Consider the following 22,182-nt stretch of genomic DNA (forward strand, 5'->3'; position numbering starts at 1 on the left):
CTTCAGAATTAATAGTCTGGGATGTTACGGACTACGCTATTCAGTCTTTGTATGCTATAAATATATTATTTTTTAATTTATTCGTATATGTTATAAATATATTATTTTTTCGACAGATTTAAAGAGAAATATCACGTCATAGTAAAAACAAAAATAAATTAGTGATTTACTAGTGATATAAGAAATTTCCCATAAATTGCATAAATGTGCTTATTGATTTTTTTCAATAAAAGCAAGACATGTTTTTTTTTTGCTAATTTATAATTCAATAATAAATATATTTTATAATATATATTAAAAGAAGATCTATATTTAATCATATATCTGATTTTATAAAATACAACATAATTGATTTAAACAATCTTTTCAAGCATTTAAATATTTATGAATAAACTGTATGTTAACTAGTATTATTACTTCTTCTAATATAATGGAACACTTGGAGTCTAGAAAACATGTGTTATTAGAATTAAACAATTCATACACATAATTAATGTAATTATCTAATCAAAAGCTATTTTACTAAACTTTTTTAGGAATTGTATAAAAGTTCCAAAACATATTTTTTAGTTACGTATTTATATTCAATTGATATTAAAAATAGACTCTTGGATATCAATATCCTTTAAAAAAGTAGATGTTTTAATGCTTTTAATAGATATTGTATTAATACACCTTCATACTTTATATTTAAAAGATTGCAAATTTCAATTTTTTTAAGAAATGCTTAACCTTATTTCATGGATTCCAAGATTTTTTATGTGAAACTATATGTATGTGTGGAGCATTGGACAATGCCACTAAATAAAAGTAAAATAAATTATCAATGGTTTCAATCGATTTTTATGAGAAATTTACACATATATTTTATGAGCTATCATTATACAGATTAGTGTATAACATAAAATATATAATACACAAATTATCATATTCAGGCCTTATTTTACATTCTTGTAAAATACAAATGATAACAATGCAACACATAATAATGATAGTCATTTTCACATTTGATTGAAAATCGCTTCTAGATATGACCAACGGTCATCATCATCGAACGTAAACGACCATTACACACTGAAACGGTGAAAGTAAAATGACCTCAAATTATACCCACATATTGCTATGTTAAAATTGTATACGAATAATTTCGCTTGTGATATTTGAGAATAAAGAAAAGGGAATTGCTCAAGCGGACATCGAGCAATGCAACGAGCAATTTTTACACCTTTTACTTAATTATGGCAATTGAAATATTTAGTAATAGAAAAAAAAACATGAACGAAGGTGCTGATGGAAATTTAACTCCACTAGATAAGGTATTCGTTAATTTTATATCGTATGATAATATGTCAAGGATGATCGAATCTTAACATCCGCGATCAAATTACATAAATACTGTATATTTTTTGCCGGTCCTTTTACATAATCATTGAGATGTGTCGTATATATTTTTTCATTATTTAATCTTAAGCAACCCGAACATGAAATGACCAATCTCGCGAATTCCAATGATGCAATTCGACTTACCTCCGATCTCGTCGCCTCTTCGTCGTCCCCGTGGCCTTGATAGTTCTGTACAATGACATCATCTTGAAGTTTCAAAGTTTAGGTTCCTGGACGGTGACCTAACTATGTTGGATTAATTTATGTTCACTTTTCGATTAGGCACATTCAAACCACGATTTTTTCACACTAACCGATCACGCACTAGAGAAAAATCGACAGACTGACGCAAATAGCGTGAGAACGTTATAAAAAACAATCTTAAAACTGCGTAAAAGTATATTTTTTTATAAATGATATATCAAGGATTCGACTCATTGACATATCGATCACTATCACGTTATTTATTCACTGGTTGCGAATCTTCAACGTCAAGATGAAACCATCTGAAATAAAAATTAATAAATTATTGATTGTTATCATTTGGAGAGATTATAACAATAATTAATCAAATTGGATGATAAATAATAAACGATTTATTAACTTTTTAAATATCCTGTTAGAAGCGATTTTTTAACCTTCGCATCTGATTCAATATTTATTATACACTTTTACTATAGATTTTTCTGATTTTACTATTTGTTTAGCGTTTGACTACTACAAATAAGGTCATCAGTATATGTATATTTATTAAATATAATATAAAAAAGCAAGGTAAGGAAACTGAAAATCAATTTTACTATATATGTATGTATTAATACAATTTTTTTTTAATTTTCCATATTAATTGATGTACACCCTTATATACTATAACTATCATATTAACTTGCAAGTTCTCTTAATCTATATATGTTTGGTAAAAAAATAAAAATACTGATGAAAAAATCAAAAATATATTATTTTATTGTTATAACTGCAGTTTTTCAGCTGTAACAATATTTTTATCAAAAAGAAAAATCTATGTATTTAAAATTACACGCCAATTTCTCAATCATATAAATATTTTACAATTACTAAAAAATGCACTTAATATTCATTATTGATATTATTTCAAGGATATACATATATATATTTAACTTTTTTAATAGCAATATTTCTAAGAATATTTTTGCGAAAATAGCAATAATTGGTGAATCAGAAAATAATTATATGAAATAATATTTTACAATTACAGAAAAATAAAATACTTTAGCAGTAGATTTTACTTATAAAAATATATATAGTTGGTATTTATATATACTCTATAGTTTAATCACAAAATAATTATGTACTTAAATATTTTATAATTACCTAAAAATATGTAAAAAAATAATTTCCATACATTATTACAAATAAAAAGCATTTAAAACTAGATTTATTTTATTTTTATACCTGAGTGTTTTTACTTAAAAAATTTGAACTACTTAATCTTTAAAAAAAATATTTAATAATATTTTACAACTACTAAAATTGTAAGAATAAAGATAAATGCAAATATATTTTTCGTTGCATATTTTTTTCTAGCTGCAACAAAATTATTTTAAAGATTCTTATAGCAAAGGTTATACTTTACGTTAATTTATTAATCATAAAAATAATTAAATACTAAAATATGTTGCAATTACAAAAAAATATGTATTTTTAAAACGGCAATTTTCAGCTTTAACTGTGCTGTATTTTAATAATAAAATAATATATAAAAAACTTTTTTACAATTACAAAAAAAACCTTTATGAACTTTTTTAAAAAAATTGACAAATATAAAAAAAATATATTTTAAAGCATTTAAAATTAGTTGCGTTTTATTTTTATAACTGCATCATTTTTAGTGTCTTTGTGCTTCAGCTATATTTTTTGTCACAAACATAGATATGTATATAAGTTTCAGTTTTCAATCACAAAATAATTGTGTACAATAAAATTATCTAGATATACTTAAAATTATCTAAGTACATTTTTAAGCATTTTAAAAGGGCTATGCTTTATTTTTATTACTGAATTGTTTCACATTGTTTTTGTTTTAACCACATTTTTACGAGACTTTTCTGTCACAAATATAAATCATTAAATTTTTAATTCTATATTACATAATAAATACGTACAATAACATTTAACAATTACCAAAAAATATCTAGATAAATTTATTTAAAATATTAATACATAATAAAAACCAAAACAAAACTATTTATTTTTTAGCATTAAAAGAAGCTTTGTTTTATTTGCATAACTAAATTATAACCTGGAGAGATTTTTTATTAAATATAAATAATAAAAATAATAAAAACAAGTAAAGGAAGATTCTACAGGATATCTTATTTTCCCCTTGTTCTTATTAACTAAGAAAAAGATAAAAAAATTGCTACAAAAATCACTTATTGCCAATAGACAGATTGTATAATAAAGGAGGATAGAAATATATAAATAAAGTCTCAATCGTGAAATAAATGTATCTAAAATATTTAACTATAAGCAATAAATATTATACAAAATACTAAAAATAAATTATTAAAAATAATAACCATAATATATTATGTACAATTTAATTTATAAAAGCAACATATATTTTTTAGTAACAATATTTCACAGTTCACAAAAATATTTTAGAATTATAAAAAAAATACTATATTTAAAAGAAGCCTCTTTTTAAAATTTTCAATAAAGATCTTTTAGTTAACTCAATTTTTTATTATGATTTTTATGATTGTTGTTGAAAATAATGCTTTGAAACAAAAATTAAAAATATTTTTTGTGTGTTTTTATTATTTAACAAACTTAGCTTATACTACTATTTTTAACGCTTAGTTAATGGGTCTTTAAAATCATAATAGGCTAACGTTAAAAAACAGATAATCTATTACTGTAGCTTTTTTCTGCTAAAGAATATTATTATTGTATAGATTTTTAACTTTTTGCTTAAATTACAGAAAACTTATATTTGTGTGTAGATATGATAATATTAAAATAATACAATTTAAAATATAAAATATTATTTAACTAAATAATATTTTAAAAATAACTAAAACGTATAAGAATATGCAGCTAAAAAAACAATTTTAATAGCATATAAATATGTATCATAATTAGTATTAATTAATATTTCACACAAAGTTTTTAGTCGATTTATTGCCGTAATATTTAACAATATTACCAATTAAAAGTTGTATGCTAATATTCAGAATTTTGTAACAATTTTTATTTATGATAAATAGGCATTTGAGTTAGGGTTTTTATTGATATGACAGATTCAATAGATACGATCATTATCTATAATTAATTTAAAAAATATTCCGTTGTACACTTTTGCTTTCGTATTTAAATTTACTCGTCCAACAAGTTTCACTATCGAATGTTAATACTTATATAGCGGTATTTTGTGTATTTTTTCAACAATTATTTTTATTCTAATGCATCGATGTTATATTATGTTGCTCGGTAATAATGAAATTTACTTTACTACATTAAATACAAAATGGTGCAACACACAACTTCTGAATCATACTGTATGTGCTTATTAGGAGAGCTATGCGTGAGCCAATCTTGCATCATTTCATTTGGTAACCACTCTGTGAAAGACTTTATGAATAATTCTACACAGATTCTGCACTTGGTAAGTGAATTTATCTATGCTAACTATTTATTGAATTTTACTCGAGTATAAAATTTCTAATCGCTTCGGCCCTTTTGTTTCTCTCAACTCTCGAGTGAAACTCCATCGATCAAAAACCAATTAAATTATCTACAAAATATTTTATGACAGCAGTAGAAGTGTTATTTTTCTTATATATTTACCATTTTACAACGCTATATAAATTGGCCTGAGGGGAAATGAGAAATGGAATTTGCGCTTTCACTATTGGTCTCTCTAAATATTTACTAAACTTCTTCAGAGTCTGCGTTTAGTACGCAGCATCATCTTCAAATGAGTTTGTCCCATATTTATTTCACGTTTGCCCTTAGTCAGTCATTCGTGTTGCAACCGTTGCTAAACTGGTAACCGTACATGGATATTAAGTACGGCTTTCGCACGACCAGTTTTTTTTTACGTAAAATGCCACCAACTGTGGCATTTGAAACGTCAAAAAAGCTAATGGTTATCGAATTAAACGATGATGGTCTCTTACATCACTAAATGTCCATACGAATGCCTCCAGGCAGTTATAAATCGGTTTTGAATCGAATAAGTCGCATTACATCGCTTTAACCTGATTGCTTGGCTTGATAATTAAAGTTTTTATTGTATTAATTTATAATGACGCTTGGATGTGTGTTACATAGATTCTTAAAACATAGGGGTCAGATAAAAAATCTTTAACTATAGTGAACGTATCGGATCAATGAATAGAATGTGTGCTATTTTATGCGTGCATGTTTGAACTCAAACGTGAACTGAATAGCATTGACGATATATAAAATAAACATATACATTTTATTTTATTTAATGCGTTTGTATTATTATAAAAAATAAACAAATAGCAAATTAAAAGCGCAAAATCATTTTTGAAAAAATTATTAAATGTAATTTTTTCTAAAGTTTTTCCGAGGATTGTTCATTTTGTGGAAAACCGAATTAAGTCAAGTGATATCAATTTGATTTTTACAGTGAATTATAATAGTAGTAGGTTTCAATAATAAAAATTACCTCATAATCTATAAATATCAGCTGTATTTTAAGCTTTTTATTAGTCATGAAAATATGTTTATTAATTACATAAGATACTTTCAAAATAAAATAATAAATTGACGTGGTTCTAAATATAAATTAAATCTGATATAAAAAATATTTATCCATTCAGTATCGCTACTTGACAATAAACACGCTTTCTGCTTTTTTTCGCTGGCAAAAAAATATTCACATCGTTTGAAATATTTATTTCTTAAAGTTTCTTTAAAACCGCATTGCAGCAGAAAAAAATCAGCATGAAAAAGTATTTGGTCCGTTTTCTTGGACCTTGCAAAAAAACTGTGCAAAAAGATTTCAATTAAACTTTTCTAAAAGATTAATCTTACAAGTAATCTAACACTATCCGCTGTTTAAAAATAGGATCTGTTAAAAAAATCGTATTCTAGTTTAAATTTTTTTTATAAAATATGTTTTAACTGATAAAATACAAAAAAAATGGGTGTTCATATTTTATTTAATAAAACTTTATTGTAATATTTAATTATTACATAATAAAGTATTTTTTAACATCAGATTTCAATAGCATTAATATTATCCTTTGGATATTTTTATATCACTAAAGTTAAAATACATATTTTTTATATTAAAATTATCAACATTTTGTTTAATTACTCAATTTTTGTCAAATTAATATATAATATAATTAACACATAAACATTTTAATGTTTTGATAAACATTAAAATGTTTAATAATATTTTTTATTATGTTCTACAATTATATTTATATCTAATATATTTTTTATGCCATTTGTACATTAATAAAATAATATGTTTATTATCAATTTAATATTTAGAGATTATCATAACACAAAAATTGAAAAACTGAACGCTGCTATGATTTAAAATACTATTATTTTTCATAGATAGATTATGTATTTAATAAATCTGGACCTGTAAGACAATTACGTTAAATTTCTGCAGCAGAAACAAATTTCACCATTTAATATTTGAGCTTGTAATGCAGATAATGTTATGATAATGTTAAAAACACATATGTAAACTTTGTTTAAAGTTACATCTTATGTTACAGCAGTGGCGTAGCTATGGGGGGGCGGAGGGGGCGGGCCGCCCCGGGCGGCACTTGCTTGGAGGCGGCATATTCGCGATGGGATCGTCTAGTGAGGTTCTTAACACTGAATGCACTAAAACATATATAAATCCACGAATAACAAGAGCTTAATAATAACCAATTTATTATTTTAAGAAATGCAGATTTTATGACCCTACAAAAAATTTATGGGGGGGGGGGGGCGGAAATTTTAAGGATCGCCCTGGGTGCCACATACCCTAGCTACGCCACTGTGTTACAGCGTTATATTTACAACAAAACATAAAAAATCATGCTCAAAAAATATTCCACTAAAAAATACGGATTGTCGTAGCGATCTTTATTTATATAATCTAAACCATTTTAAGACTTAATCAAATATATGTCATAGGTACCATTGATTTTAAAAATGTTATTTATATAAAGAAAAAGTCTTAATCAAGGTAAAGATTAATCTAGCTGACTTATATTTGTTGCAAACATTTTGTTTTAAATTTTAATTGTTGCATTAGATGACTTTTAAATTCAGACTGAATTGCGCTGAATTCACACACCTAATTTTCCAGTCATAGATTTTCATAATTTCAATTATTTTCATAAACAATATTGTTTTGAAAATATGTATAATTAATTACTAATTAAGCAATGTTTCCGTTCATTAATATCAAGCTGAGTAATTCATTATAAATATTACCAAATATATATATAATTTAATAATTAGATTATATTTATATACAGAATATAGTCAATAAATTCTATATAAATAATATTGATGACAGAAAGTACTAATTATTATTCGTAAATCAACTTTAATTTAATGTAAATTATACTAATTTCATCACATCAATATAAATAAAAAGTTTATTCCTCAAAAACATTTTTAGAATTAGAAAACGCATTGAAATAAATTGAATAAAATATATTTTTTTCGGAATTAAATGTATTATATAAAAAATAATACTTTTAATATAATAACATTTTATAAAGATAAGATAAATCAATAAAACAAATAAGTGTGTATCATAACATTTTTTATCTATTGGAGCATAAATTATGTTTGACTAAAAACACATTAAAACTATCATTTAAGTCTGACTGACGCATAAATTTTATATCAGGTCAAAAACTTGCTACTAATATAAATAGTTCTACACGAATTTTTTATTGCAATGATATGGGTTGTGTGGCACATAAACAAAAAGCAAATAAATATACACCTATTTATCTAAGTAATTATACCTAAGCTTAATTGAGCAATTCTCTAATTAAATACAAACATACATTAATAAAAAATAGTTGTCTGAATAAAAATAACATTAATAATATCTACAAAGAGGTGGGATAAAACCGCTAAATAATCTATAATTCAACTTCAATAAAAACATAGGGTTTGAGGTCATTCAAACGATAATTTTAAATATTATAAAAAGGAAATAACTAACTCGTAAAACACTTTTGTCTATCAATAGAGAAGATAACTCAATGCTAAACATATGGTTTTACATTTTACAGACCATAGGGATAGAGCACCTCTCACGTTAATTACTCGTAAGAACCAAAAAACTACCCTTGTATGCGTGTAGGATACACGATGCGTCTATCCTGCATAAAAAACACCATTGTCATTCAGTACCTTATAGCTTTAGCTCCTAAAGAATATTATATATGTGTTATAATCAACATTTTTTATTACTTATTATTAGAACGTGTTGTTACGTATAACAGTCTGTATCCTCAATTTGACATATTTGTCAGCACCACTGAATAGTTTCCTGATTTCAGTGTACAAGATTTTAATCAGCTGAGAACTTTAAAGGCAGTTGCTCTTGGCTTAAGTATGTATTGAATTAAATGAAGCAAATTGTATTTTTATTCTAAATTAATCAATCAATCAAACTTCAATTAGGTGATTCGTCAGGACACGTCCTTACTCTATTAACGAAACAAACATTCACGCAGATGAATTAAACATGGCGAATTCTACACGAAAAATGATAACTATATCAAAATATAAAAATTCAAGGCGAAATTTCAATATTGAGGTCGATCAACGGCCTTGCGCGCCCCGACCGGTTATCGTTAAAACACAAGGGAATTAACAACCGAAAAAATCGCTCAATCACTCTTAGCACACATGACAAATCTATATAACTGTCCTGCGGTGCGAAATTTTAGAAAACAATCGAAATTTCGCCAGCCGTGACAAATCTCAGCTTTTACTTCCACAAGCAATTGCTCATGAGTATTGGAGTATGCTCAGCATTGATCCCGTTTCGTCGAGTGTTGCAGTTTACAATAGAAATGTGAGAAGTCGTTGAATAATGCATAGATAAGTATGTTATTGTTGGATTGACTAATGACGCGGTAGGTGTCGTTTTAAGTAATTAAATCGACTTTCGAACAATCTGAAGGGAAAATCTTATATGCGATGAGATTGTAATCTTTGAATAAATAAACAACAATGGGAGTTTATAAATCGTTTGAGTAAAATGTGTTACATGATACTGTAATATAATATTATACGACAGATGATTAACGGTGAATAGAGTATAAAATGTAATACACCAATTTTTGATTCGTGACTGACTTATTAGCGACATGAGTCAAAATATTGTAACAGCAAAACAGAAAAAAATATTATTTTACTTTAAGAATTATTATTCATACAAGGGTTTCTTAATCATTTTTGTTTAATAGACCCTCAACGGACCTCTTAAAATAAATAACAGTAGACCCCCCAATAACACGGTAAATTGGAGACAGACTATTTGGGTGCGTGTAGTTGGGGGACTAGAAAATATCATACGTACGTACGAATCAGACGCGTGTGGTGAGATATTTTCCCTTTAGCTCACTCACACATTAAGTAAAAAAAATAGCACGCCCCTAATTTACCGTGTTATTGGGGGTCTACTGTAATATTATATTTTTATTGAAAATTCGAATCGAAAATTCATTAAGAGTTTTTAAGTAAAACCTTAATTGTAGTAAGTTCTTTGTCATCAGAACTGAGAGTATTTCAAATTGATTATTTTGCTTTCATAGATATAATTTAAAAAATAGTAATAATAATTTCAAGAATGTTGACCTTTACTCTTTTCTTTCAAATTGGTAACTTAGCCATAAGAGCTTGTTTTATTACAGTTGCATTTATAATGGTGACTTCATAACTTTAAATCTAATGATTTATCTCTTTCATATAGAAAAAAATATCTGCTAAATAAGATAAGTCATGTATAAAATCCTCTCTGTTAAAATGTTCTAAAATTAGACTTTTTCCTTCTTCCAGAAACATAAATTTATTGTCTTAGTTTTAACAAGTGCTTTAAGACTTGTCTTAATAAAATCTAATTGAGAAGCACTTATTATACTGCTTTGCTTAATCTAAGATCTTCTTCTAATAAAATTGTTAATTTTTACTACTGTTTTTTTTACTTCATATAAAATATTTTATATGAGTTGCTCCTTATTAGAAATTTTTAATGCCTAATATATACGACCTAGCTTGATATTTATCGATACCTAATCTGTGATGATCGATTAGAATTAAAATTATATCATAATTACAATAAACCATCTAGACCTAAATTTATATGTGATTTAAACCATAGTCTTACAGGTCAATAGTCAGTGATTTATACCGCTCGTCTATTTTTATTGAAAAAAAATCTTTCTGGTTTATTGAATAAGTGCCTTATATTTTAATAAAATAACAAAAGCAAATTCATTTATGATATTGTGAGACAAAATATATTCAAACCGCGTAAAGTTACATTATTTTTATAAATGTTAAGATTTAGTTTAAAGCTAATTAAAAAAAAACTAATTAAAATTACTGATTTAGACACAATATAAAAAACAAAACTTTTTCTACAAGAGTGCAGTGAATTTTTTCATCTAAAATTTATTATTAAGGACGGAATAGCGTAGTCCGTAACGTCTCAGACTAGTAGCTCTGAGGTTGCGGGTTCGAGCCCCGGCAGCGTCACTCTAATTTTTATTTATAAAAATACGCTATTATTAAAAACTGCAGTTATATCTAATAATTATATACTGTATAAATTGTACAGCAATTAATAATATAGATGTTACCGATTTTCAGTCTGATGATTAACAGATTTGCCTGTTGTAACATATTGGGCTTACGCCTGTCAGGCTACGACGGAATATTTAATAACAAACAAAAATACAAATGAAAATAATAATATTTTCATTGAAATTTAAAAAAAATAATAAAAGTTTAAACAAAAAAAATAAACTACACTTGTAACTATAAAATAAATCTTTGACACTTTTGATTTAAAAGTAATGGACTTTTAGGGCTATATATTTGTCTATAGCAGAAAGTTAAAATATGATTAAATATGTAAATTTATAAGTATGAACTATATTGTTTTATAAGAAAAACTATATGCTAATTACAAATCAGTTATTAGTGTTTTTCTGTAATCTATAATTCTTCAGATATCGTTTTTTAAAACAGTTTAACCTAAACAAAAATGTAGCGCTACTTAACAGTTTAACATAAACCAACATTTATTTGCAATTTCTTGAAATATATATTAGTAAAAAAAATATTTCAGGGCAAATTTAACACTAAATTTGCAACGAAAAATTCAGCAAAATATGACTTAATATTTTTTACGCGACAGTATAAAAACAATTAATACTAAATATAGGAACATAATCATCACATCGATACTTTAACTAAAATAATACTTCTTCCTATTACTTGACATATAAAAAATATTATAAATTTAAACCCAAAAAGGAATTTTATAAGTACTTAGTTTCATAATTTATCATAATCAATAATAGAAATTTCTTAAATATTATAAAAAATTATGTAATAAAAATCTTGTTAATACAACGAAAATTAAATTACTTGGGCATTAAAAAAATAAAAAGCCTAATTTTTAACTAGAATATATACTATGTATCTCAATTCCTAATATATTTTGTTTCACAGTAAAGAGCTCAAAAATAAATTTAACCGAATTTTACCTAAAAAATAATTTAACCGATTTTTAACTAAATAATTTTATGACAGCTTTATAACATATGATGTATGTTTCATTGTCTAAGAATAAAACAAATTTCATGGGATTGAACAACTAAAATAGAAAATAACCGATTTAATACTCTATAACGTCATATAAACTAAGTTTAATTTATATTGTATTTAACGATTGGTAACATAAATGTAAAATGTCTTCAATTAAAAAAATTATCTAGAATTCTATTTTATTAAAATATAAAAAACGGATATGTATGATTTTATTTCTAGTCGTCAAACATTGTTTCAATCAGCTCACTATGTTATTGATCAATCAAGTAAATTATATAGTAAACAATCTTCACGATCCAGGCACATAAAATTGAGCTAACCAACCGATAATAATTCACCAAAGATCCGCGGAGCAAATTATCAAATCGTTAAAAGATAAATATTGACATTTACGATTTTGAAAGTATTGCCGCCTCGAATCACGATTTATTTAAATGCCACGATAATTCTTTGCCCAAATTACAATTGAGTTAATCTATCATTTTAACAATTCAATTAAACTTCAAGATATAAATCTTCGATTAACATAAGCGCAGCTGGTTTCGTAGATGCTATCGTTTTTTATGCCTACGTTGTAACTATGCTTAGGCAGGTGAACGAAATTAGAGATATAATTGCGGTTGCGAAGGTAATATAGCTTGAAAGAAAACACACCATGATCAGAGACGATTAATTCGACTTTCCATCACTTCCACTTCGCATTCTTCCATCATCGGTCAAACAAGCGTGAAGCTATCTATCCCGCAACCTTTCCGTGAGCGATCCGGTCACGCATCTCAAATCACGCTACTTGCATGTATTTTCTAACAGTTTGAAGAAAAAGAAGAAATTTGATTCGTGCGAAAAAGAAATGGCATTGACCATTCAAGGCGCGAAGGTGTTAATTGAGACGGGAGTGTGTTATATGCACAATTGTGTGCGCAGTACAGTCATGTGCAGGAAACCTTGAAACGGTAATTTAAAATGTAAATATTGATTTAAATTAAATGTTAAAGTAAAAAAATATTTCATGCGGTAACTAAACTTTTTATTTATGGAGATAAATTATGCATAATATGATTGCAGTAAGTATAATACAAAGACTCCAAGGCAAGAATGTGTATTCTACCATTTTATCAAATTAAGTTATAACATACATGAGACTAAGTTTCAAGTGAAAAAACAGCATTGACGATAAATATGGTAATTGTACTTTTTATAGGAGAAAATATATAATTAATAAGAGTAAATATTTTTTATATAAAATAATTTTGGGAAAATTAAAAAATTTGTTATGTTTCATAAATATTAAATGGCTGTTGAAACCTGAGTACGTTTTTTTAATATATCTGTGTTTGTGCACATTTGGATTCCTTACTCTGATATTAAAAAAAATAAGAATTTTTACCAAATGTCATATGAATTACTACACCCATTAAAAATATTTGTGAAGTATTTGTGAAGTTTAGTCAAAGATGGTTTTAAAAAATTTAGCTGACCGAGAAACTAAGCCAATACTATTCAACAGTGCAATTGGGAAGGCTTGGAGACAAGGTTTATGGATTCCACACGAATTGAGCGAAGAAAACAAATCGGCGTGTATTTGCATATCCCAAGAACTTTTTGATCTTGAAGCTGGTTGCCTTTTCTCGATCATCTGATAACAGGAAATAATAAATCGGTGTTTCATGACAATGATCATCTTTGAAGATAATGATAACCCAAAAGAAGTAAAAACAATAATCACCACTTGTCAACATAACTCCAATACTGATTCTCGATGGCAAAATTGCCAATCGATAAAATCTAGGAACTCAGCTGGAATCTTTTATCTGATCCATCTCATTCTCTAGATTTCTTATACAGAAAATACTTCAAAATACTGACGATGTGAAAAAGGGTCTATCGAAATATTTTGCATCAAAGCCTCCAACATTTAATTCTAATGGAATTAAAAAAATACCAAGATGTGGAAAAAGGTATATCTTCAGAAATAAATTATATTTAAAATCATTGAAATAATATTAATATAGACATTTAAAAGCAATGTTTTTATTCATTTTTGACTCAAAACAACATTTTATATTTATAAATAATTCTTAAAAAAAATATAATTTTACTATTAAATTTAATGAATGTTTACTATAAAAATTATCTAATTATCTTTCCCTACCAATAAAAATAAGGAATTACAAAGTTATTTAAAATGTTTTTTTGTAAAAATTAAAAAAAATATATAAAATGTAATAATAGTTTAACATTTTATTTACCATTCCCCCTACAATATTTTAAATTTATGTTGTAAACCAATAATTTGCAAATGTCTATATATCTCGAAACTACATATTATCAATAAACATATTTTTTACCTAATGATCTATTATTTTTAATTAATCCCTCTATTTCTACTAATATATGGAATACTTGGATTTAGATTATCAGTGTAAATATAAATAGACAAAAATATAAATTATTGTTTACTAAAAATGTATTAAATAAACTTGTAGTTATTATATTATAATAGAACCTTTTAACTTTTATACACTTTTAAACACACACATGTTACTGGTTTATAACCGTTATGATATTTGCTATAAAATCATAAGAAGTAAGAAAAAATTAGTGAGTTTAATTCATTAAAATAAAACTAAAAGCCTTTACTATTGGAATGTAAGAAAAATAAATATTGGATTCATTTAGAAGCCAAGTATTAGACTTAAGATTATTATTTAGTATACAATTAAGATATAGTTTTAAAACTATTATTTATTAAACCTAAACAAATTTACATATTAATTTTTATATAAACTACCATAAAAAATATGTCATAGTGTATATTAAAATTGACAATTAAAAAAAACATAATAATTACATCAAAACTCTTTGCTTCAATAAGATAGCAAAACTAATAATTAAGAAAAAAGTACTGCAGAATCAAATTAATTTTTTTTTGTATTTAGTGAAACAAATTGTTCAGAATTATGTGTCTTTGTTAGCACCTGGTGTTTTTTTTTAATATTCATTCCAAAGATTTTTTCAAGAAAAGGCAAACCTTTTTAATTATTATTTTTTTTAAATTTTATAATATAACAAAATAATTCATATTTACATGAAATTCATTAAATAATGAAACTATACTGATTTTTTTTTCATGTACTGAAATAATATCGATCTTGTGACAACAAAACACAAAATAAATATACAGAATAGCAAAATATATATTTTACAGATTCTTTGGAAGTAGGCAAAACATTTGTATACTTCTGAATAAGAAATCATGGGGACCCGACAAAGCCGCACCGACATAGCCGCGCAAGACAATCCCGCGCAATACAACCCCGACATTGCCGCGACGATAAAGCCGCGCCGACATTGCCGCGCAAATCAAAATTATAAAATTGAATAAAATGAAAGAAAATGATTTTTTAATTCTAATTATTTTGTTTTGTGGACAGCTCTATCACTAGTGATTCGCTTTTTGAACAGTTAGTCATAGATTGGATGATGCTGGACAGTTACAAAATATATCATTAAAAAAAGGTTAGGTTGATTGGTTCTACAGTGAAAGTCGGCGCGAGCGGTAGCGAGACGCCTCCCTTTTCCTATATATATTTATAATTATTAATATATAAAAACCATGTTATAAAATACATTTTGTTTTGACTTTGCGCTTAGTCGGCTTAGTCGGCGCGGAATTGTCCTGCGCGGCTTTGTCGGGGTGCCAAAAATCATTTATTGATAAAAATTATATTTCTTTTGTAGCTCAACCAAATTTAGCAATAGCAAAAAGTTTTAAGTCTAAGCTTTGACTACAGTTTTATGTGTTTTAAAAGAACTGTAAATTAGCAAGAATAAGGGAATATCTTGACTACAGTTAAATCTAAATACAATAAAAACGAACAAAATTTCTTAGTTGTAACCTTTTTTCTAAAACTATATACTTAAAATCATATTTTTTTTCTATTCAATACGATTTTCACCGTTTTATATAACCCTTTTCCACCTTTCTAATCAATTACTACTGCCTTTTTGTAGATTTTATCACGAGTAGTTATTAATTTAGTAGTTAGGTTGGATAATATTTTTTTAATTATTTATTGAAGATGCTCACTTTAATCGAGTTAAAAGCTTATTAAACACACATTCATTATAACTGTTTTACTTTTTTTTAACACTTTAAAAAATATTTTTTTTTTTGGATAATATCATACACAAAGAAGAGCATTTTTAAGGTGCAATCTGGACTGCGTTAGATAGTCACTGTTAAATAAACATTTTAAATCCTCACTGATCTGATTTCAAAGAAATGGCTGTAATTGTTATTTTTTCTCAAAATATATAATGTGCTGCACCACGCTGTTTTATAGCGATCAGAAAATTTATCAAGAAACCAAATACTTTCCTTCCAGTTCCTGCCAATATTTTTAAACATCTTTGGTAGTAAACTATGAATATTCATAATTAATATCATTTAAGACATTTTATAACATCTAATATGTCGCTATAAATTGCACGATTATTTTTTATAGCAGCTGTTGCTTTTATTTTTATATGAAATTCATACAAGATGCACCTCTATAGAAATTTATTTAAAGGACAAATTTCTCCCATTATTTCCTGATTCTCTAAAAGGGTATATTTTTTAATAAACAAAGATCAATTATGGGTACAACACAAAAACTTTAAAATAAATGAGTACTACTTAACAGTCTGAAGTTGTGTGTTAAAAAAACGTCATTATATTTGGGTATCTCTTACATTATATTTTAAGAATATTTGAGGTAAGCAATTCTTTTCTCGAGCAACGATAAGGATTCTCAAGAACTTGAGAATACAGAATAAAATTTAATTTCTCAAAATATCAGAAACATGATAAGCAACCATAATCATTCACTTAAAATATATATAAAAAAGTTAAAATAGCACTATAATTATATCAATTGTGTTATTAAGTGGCGCATTTAAAAGTAGTCCAACTGTAAATCCAAGATGATAATTACGCACAGAATAAAAATAATATATCAATAATAACGACTCTGACGGCCTGGAATGCGAAACAGCAAATTATCGAAGTAAATGGATCAAGCTCACATTTTCTATTAGTTTGATAACTAAAGCACGTTCTTAAAATAATGTAAAAATTTAATTTTAATACACAAAATATCTAGGTTATTTTTTTATTGATTTTAACAAACAACACCGGTCATTATTTATTTTCCATCATTAGACTAACGTTTGTTCTTGTTATTATTTTGTATTGAGCTCTTCAAGCGTGGCTGATTTTTTATTGATTTATTTCACAATTTGTCAATAATCAAACATCCAATGGTTATAATACCAATTTGAGTTGAATTGATATGTAAAAAAAATATGTAATTTAGAAAGGTTTCACTACGCCTACAGCGTAAACGATTGCCTTTAATTAACGAGATATTTTGGTATACAGATTAATTTCATTGTAATGCTATGTTCAATCTGAAATTTGTTAATATGATTTTTTTCGGCAGTAATTGCGATTTCTTACTATACGGAAACTAGGTATAATTATTGTTTAATTTGCGGAAAAGCCGCGGCCGCCATTATAATTTGTAAATTGAAATCGTTTTTATTCTGTTTTTCAATTATAAAACCAAGGAATCCAGTAATATATTTCAGTAATATAAAAGGCAAATATAGTGAATCATTGATGCAGGTGAAATATATTTAAATGATTTTGTGCGGTCATTGAGGAAAACCATCCCTAAATATAGAGTTATTGGAATATTATACAATGACGTAAACGATATTGCTAGATAGTTTAGAAACCGATTGCCAAATGTTCTGAATGAAAATCTTGACACTGAAGTCGCTGGACAAAAAACGTAATAAAAAGTGAATCTGCGCGTAACACAATCACTGAATGTATTAATCATAAACTCTCTACTGAATCGAGTATGTAAATTATTAGACCAGATCTATTTTTAAGATTAAAATATGTCGCTCATCCATGGCCAAATGATTAATTTAAGAAGTAGACAGTTATCTATGTAAGATAATAAATTATTTATTATAAATATATTTTTTGGTAAGGAGTTGTTTGAGTTTGTGTTTGACCCAAATATTTTATATGCAAAAATATAGTTTATGAATATGTTTTTGCTTTGTAAAATATATTTATTCGTTATTTAAAAACATCAAAATATATAATAATTTGAATTCATATTAATATAAGTTCTTTTGTTTTTTTCTTAATATTGATATATTGTCTGTTTTTATTATATTATTCTATATAAAAATTTAAATTTAAATATAGAATTATTATTGCTATTTAAAATTATTGGATTTGAGGTTATTTTATTTCTATCGAGCTAATATTTATATATTATATGCTTTTATATTATCACTTACTTATAATAATTAATAGATAAAAATTACTTACAGATTTGTTAATCAAAATTCACACCTACGTGTATCCCTTATCGATTGAGCTACACACCTTTCTACAAGACCGCAATTGTTACTCACTATCACAAATCAATCAATCACTATTCAATATCACAACCACTGTCGTCGAAGAAGTAATAAAAACAATTTCCCGGCGACTTTTCGCAGCGAGCTTTGATCGCGACGGACGTTGATCGACCACTAGATTGATCGGCGAGAAGGAGAAGCTCATCGGTGGAAGAAAAGAGTGGTAAGCAGTAGCAGCAGCGCCGAGAAGACCACCGGAGGGCAACAGGTGTACGGTGCCGCCGGCGAAACGTCTGAGATCCACTGATGGAAAAGCGGCCGTGCACTTTCTTACTAGCAAGTGTGACGCTCGGATGATGACCACTGGACCAGACGTCCTTACTCCGAAATGTCGAACGAAAAGCATTCAAGGATGGTGAGTCAGGATTTGGAGATGTCCTGAGGCTGGTAAAGGCCATTGCTATTGACAAGGAACATGATTTCAGATGATGATCTAATATGTTTAAAATCATTATAGATAATTATTTGATCATATATTTATATAATAAATATAAGTTTTTTAATATTTAAATTAAACTATTTAAATATTCTAAAAAAATATCACCTAACAAAATAAATCTGGAAAAAATTTTCTTCTTATGCATTATTAATTTTACTACTGTTCTAATTAAGAAAAGTTTTCGAAGAGCCGATCGCTTTTTTTGTGAGCGTCTACGCTTCTTAAACATTCTCACAATTGAGAGCAAAAATATTATTTATTCTGATAAACGTTGTCCTGGCTTTCTCAGTTGAGAATTTTATCTATGGTGTGTGGTCACAGTCTTTGTCTAGAGCTGGTGTTCTTAGCCTTGAAATCCACAATCGGTGATTTTAAAAAGCAACTTCTCTGACAAAACTAAGGATTGCAATAATACCGAAATTTTCAATAACGGTATTACCGAGAGAAAAACAGCCAATACCGGTATTACTGGTATCGCTATTATTATTATTAATTGACTGGAAAAAAAGGCCGAGTACCGCTCGCATGATTCATCATTTTTTATTGATTAGCAAAAACAAGAGCCTTTGAATACCCCACAAACTATTATTTTAAAATATTTGAATTACAAATTATTTTAATTAAAACACTTTAATTGATTTCAAAAATATATTTTCGGAAATTTAGGCTCTATATTTTTTTGACATTAAATCTAGGACCACATTGTCCTTGACAGAATATCGTTTTGATCATCTGCTGCTGGATGCCTCCTAAATTTTATTTCAGGAGCCATAACACTTTATTGAAATAAAATATTTTACCTTTTATTTTTCATCAGTTACGATTATCCAAAAGAACCTTATAATAAAGGAGCTCGTATAAAATTGTAAATCTGTTGTTTTAAATATTTATATGATTGTGATTTATTTATATTCTTTTATTCTAATTATTGCACATTTAATATTAATTTTAGAATATCACAATAATATTTATTTTCAAGAGAAAATACAGAAAGGCTTAATCTTTATAAACTAAGTATGGTGTCTAAGCTTTATGTTTGAGTACCGCATGTTTTCATCACTAAAGAATTTGCTCGACAGGTTGACTATCTGTGGATCACTCCTTGCCAGACAAAATCGGGATCCATTAATGGATTTAATTGCAGCTAACGATGAAAAGTGGATCGTTGACAACAATGTTGTCAATCCCAGGAGCAGCGCCTCTTTCTACCCCTAAAGGCGAAATGCACCAAAAAAGGTATTGTGTGTGTGTGATGGGATATTCGGAGCATTGTGTATTATGAGCTCTTAAAATCAAATGATAATAAATGCTGATAAGTATGGTTTACAACTGAACAATCTAAACCAGATATTAATTTTAAAATGACCAAATTTGGTAAACAGAAAATGTGTCATTTGTTCTTAAAATTATTTAAGTAAAACACGAAAATAAAAACTATTTAAGACTGACATATAACAATAAACCAACAAATGTCTTTGTGTACCATCGCTGCTAGCCAGATACTGCTTCTTGGTTATTAGGTGCATAAATATTTTCTCACGGTGGTGTTCTATTTTAACAAAGAAACTGTTTTTTGTTCTATACGTTTAAAACCCGTCTTTGTATATCACTTTGTCACTGGGGTTTATGATTTAATAGCATAACATTTAGATTTTTAGGCCTACCGATTTAATCCCTCTATTGAATAGTCCAATTATTGAATGGAATAAGGAATCAAATGTTCAGTATATTTGTGGCGAATGATTGCTAGTTCTACTCATAAAAAAATAAAAATATATATGTAAATAAAAACACGTCACACGTAGCTGAATAACATAGTAAAATCTACTATACATGCTAGTAAAAAAATATTCTACATTACTACGATTATAAATTAATCATTATGCTAAAATATACAAAGTTTTTTTGTAGTGGTTTTTCACAAAGAAAATTTCACTTTTTTTTATTATATTCATATTGAATTTTATAAATTTAGCATAAGTAAAAACATGCTTTGAAATGATTTACAAGTATGCTTTGTTACTATTTTATCATATATATGTATAACGATCAAAATAACGATATTTTAAAGCACTAATATATATCGTATAAATTAAATTATATTTTATTTGTGACACAAATTTAAGAATTTTTGACCGAAAAATTTGATAAAAAATCGAGTAGTTTAAAAAAAATATTATACCAGAGCAAATTATTTTTTTTCCTTTTATTTAGAATTTTCTACTTGTTAAAGGATAATACATCGTGACAAAAACACGTACATAAAAATCCACTTAAGTTATTTTTGTCAATTGTAAAACATTTAAAGCAAGTTAACCCTTTTTTACCGACATAATATACATATTCTATCACGCGTATCCATTTTAAAAGAGAATTCTGAGAAAAAATAATAAAAGATAATATTCACTCTAGTAAACTATTGTTAATATATCTTTAAATGGTAAAAAGCGTTTAAAAAAAAAACACATTTTCAAATACATCAGTTTCCTTAAAACTATAAAAAAAATACTAATCTATTTTGACCAATTTTCTACTAAAGCTAGTGTATACTTAAAATTACTCCAGTTTAATATAAATTAAAACATTTAAACGACTTCCTGTTTCATACAAGTTTACGTCCAACGATTCTTGTTTATGGTGTTATCCTTGTGAATAAGGCCAAAAATGCATTCACCCCGTAAACAAAAAGGAGCAAATCCAAACGATATCATTAAAGTTCAATGCGATTGACCTCGAACAATAAACTTTCAAGAGCAATCGATTCCTGTACAATATATCTATACATAAACCTACACAAAATATAATGGCATTTGATTTTTTATAGGTCAAAATTAAACACAGCTTACTTTTAGACTCACCCGTGTGTCAGGTGTGACAAAAGGTATTTTATCCATTGCCGGCAGACAAAATTGTGTAATAACCGTGATTATCGTCTATCATCGACGATTTGTGACACATCCGTGCCGCAAGATGAAAAGCTTTTACATCATTGTTTTTTATATGTACGAAAATTGTTCAGTCACGATTTTTTCAAC

General features: G+C 26.6%; 1 protein-coding gene across 3 annotated transcripts in view; it reads right to left on the reverse strand.

Moving 5' to 3' along the window:
- The window catches only part of exp (expansion), a 174,203-nt gene extending 155,280 nt beyond the window's left edge, over positions 1–18,923 (reverse strand). For 2 of the 3 annotated variants that reach the window (XR_015812599.1, XM_088205015.1), the window contains exons 1-2: positions 18,617–18,922; positions 1,528–1,889 (exon numbers count right to left, since the gene is read on the reverse strand). Coding sequence is in view for 2 of the 3 variants with exons in the window: in XM_088205015.1 (XP_088061141.1) it covers positions 1,528–1,589 (62 nt within the window). In the remaining variant the exon portion in view is untranslated. Of the gene's footprint in view, positions 1–1,527; positions 1,890–18,616 lie in introns of all 3 variants that reach the window. The other variant, XM_088205016.1, reaches the window with a different exon arrangement.
- Positions 18,924–22,182: the final 3,259 nt, after the last annotated feature.

This window comes from Plectrocnemia conspersa, unplaced genomic scaffold, assembly GCF_051122295.1.
Source record: "Plectrocnemia conspersa isolate PC_06_02 unplaced genomic scaffold, ASM5112229v1 ptg000002l, whole genome shotgun sequence".
NCBI classification, from domain to species: Eukaryota; Metazoa; Arthropoda; class Insecta; order Trichoptera; family Polycentropodidae; genus Plectrocnemia; species Plectrocnemia conspersa.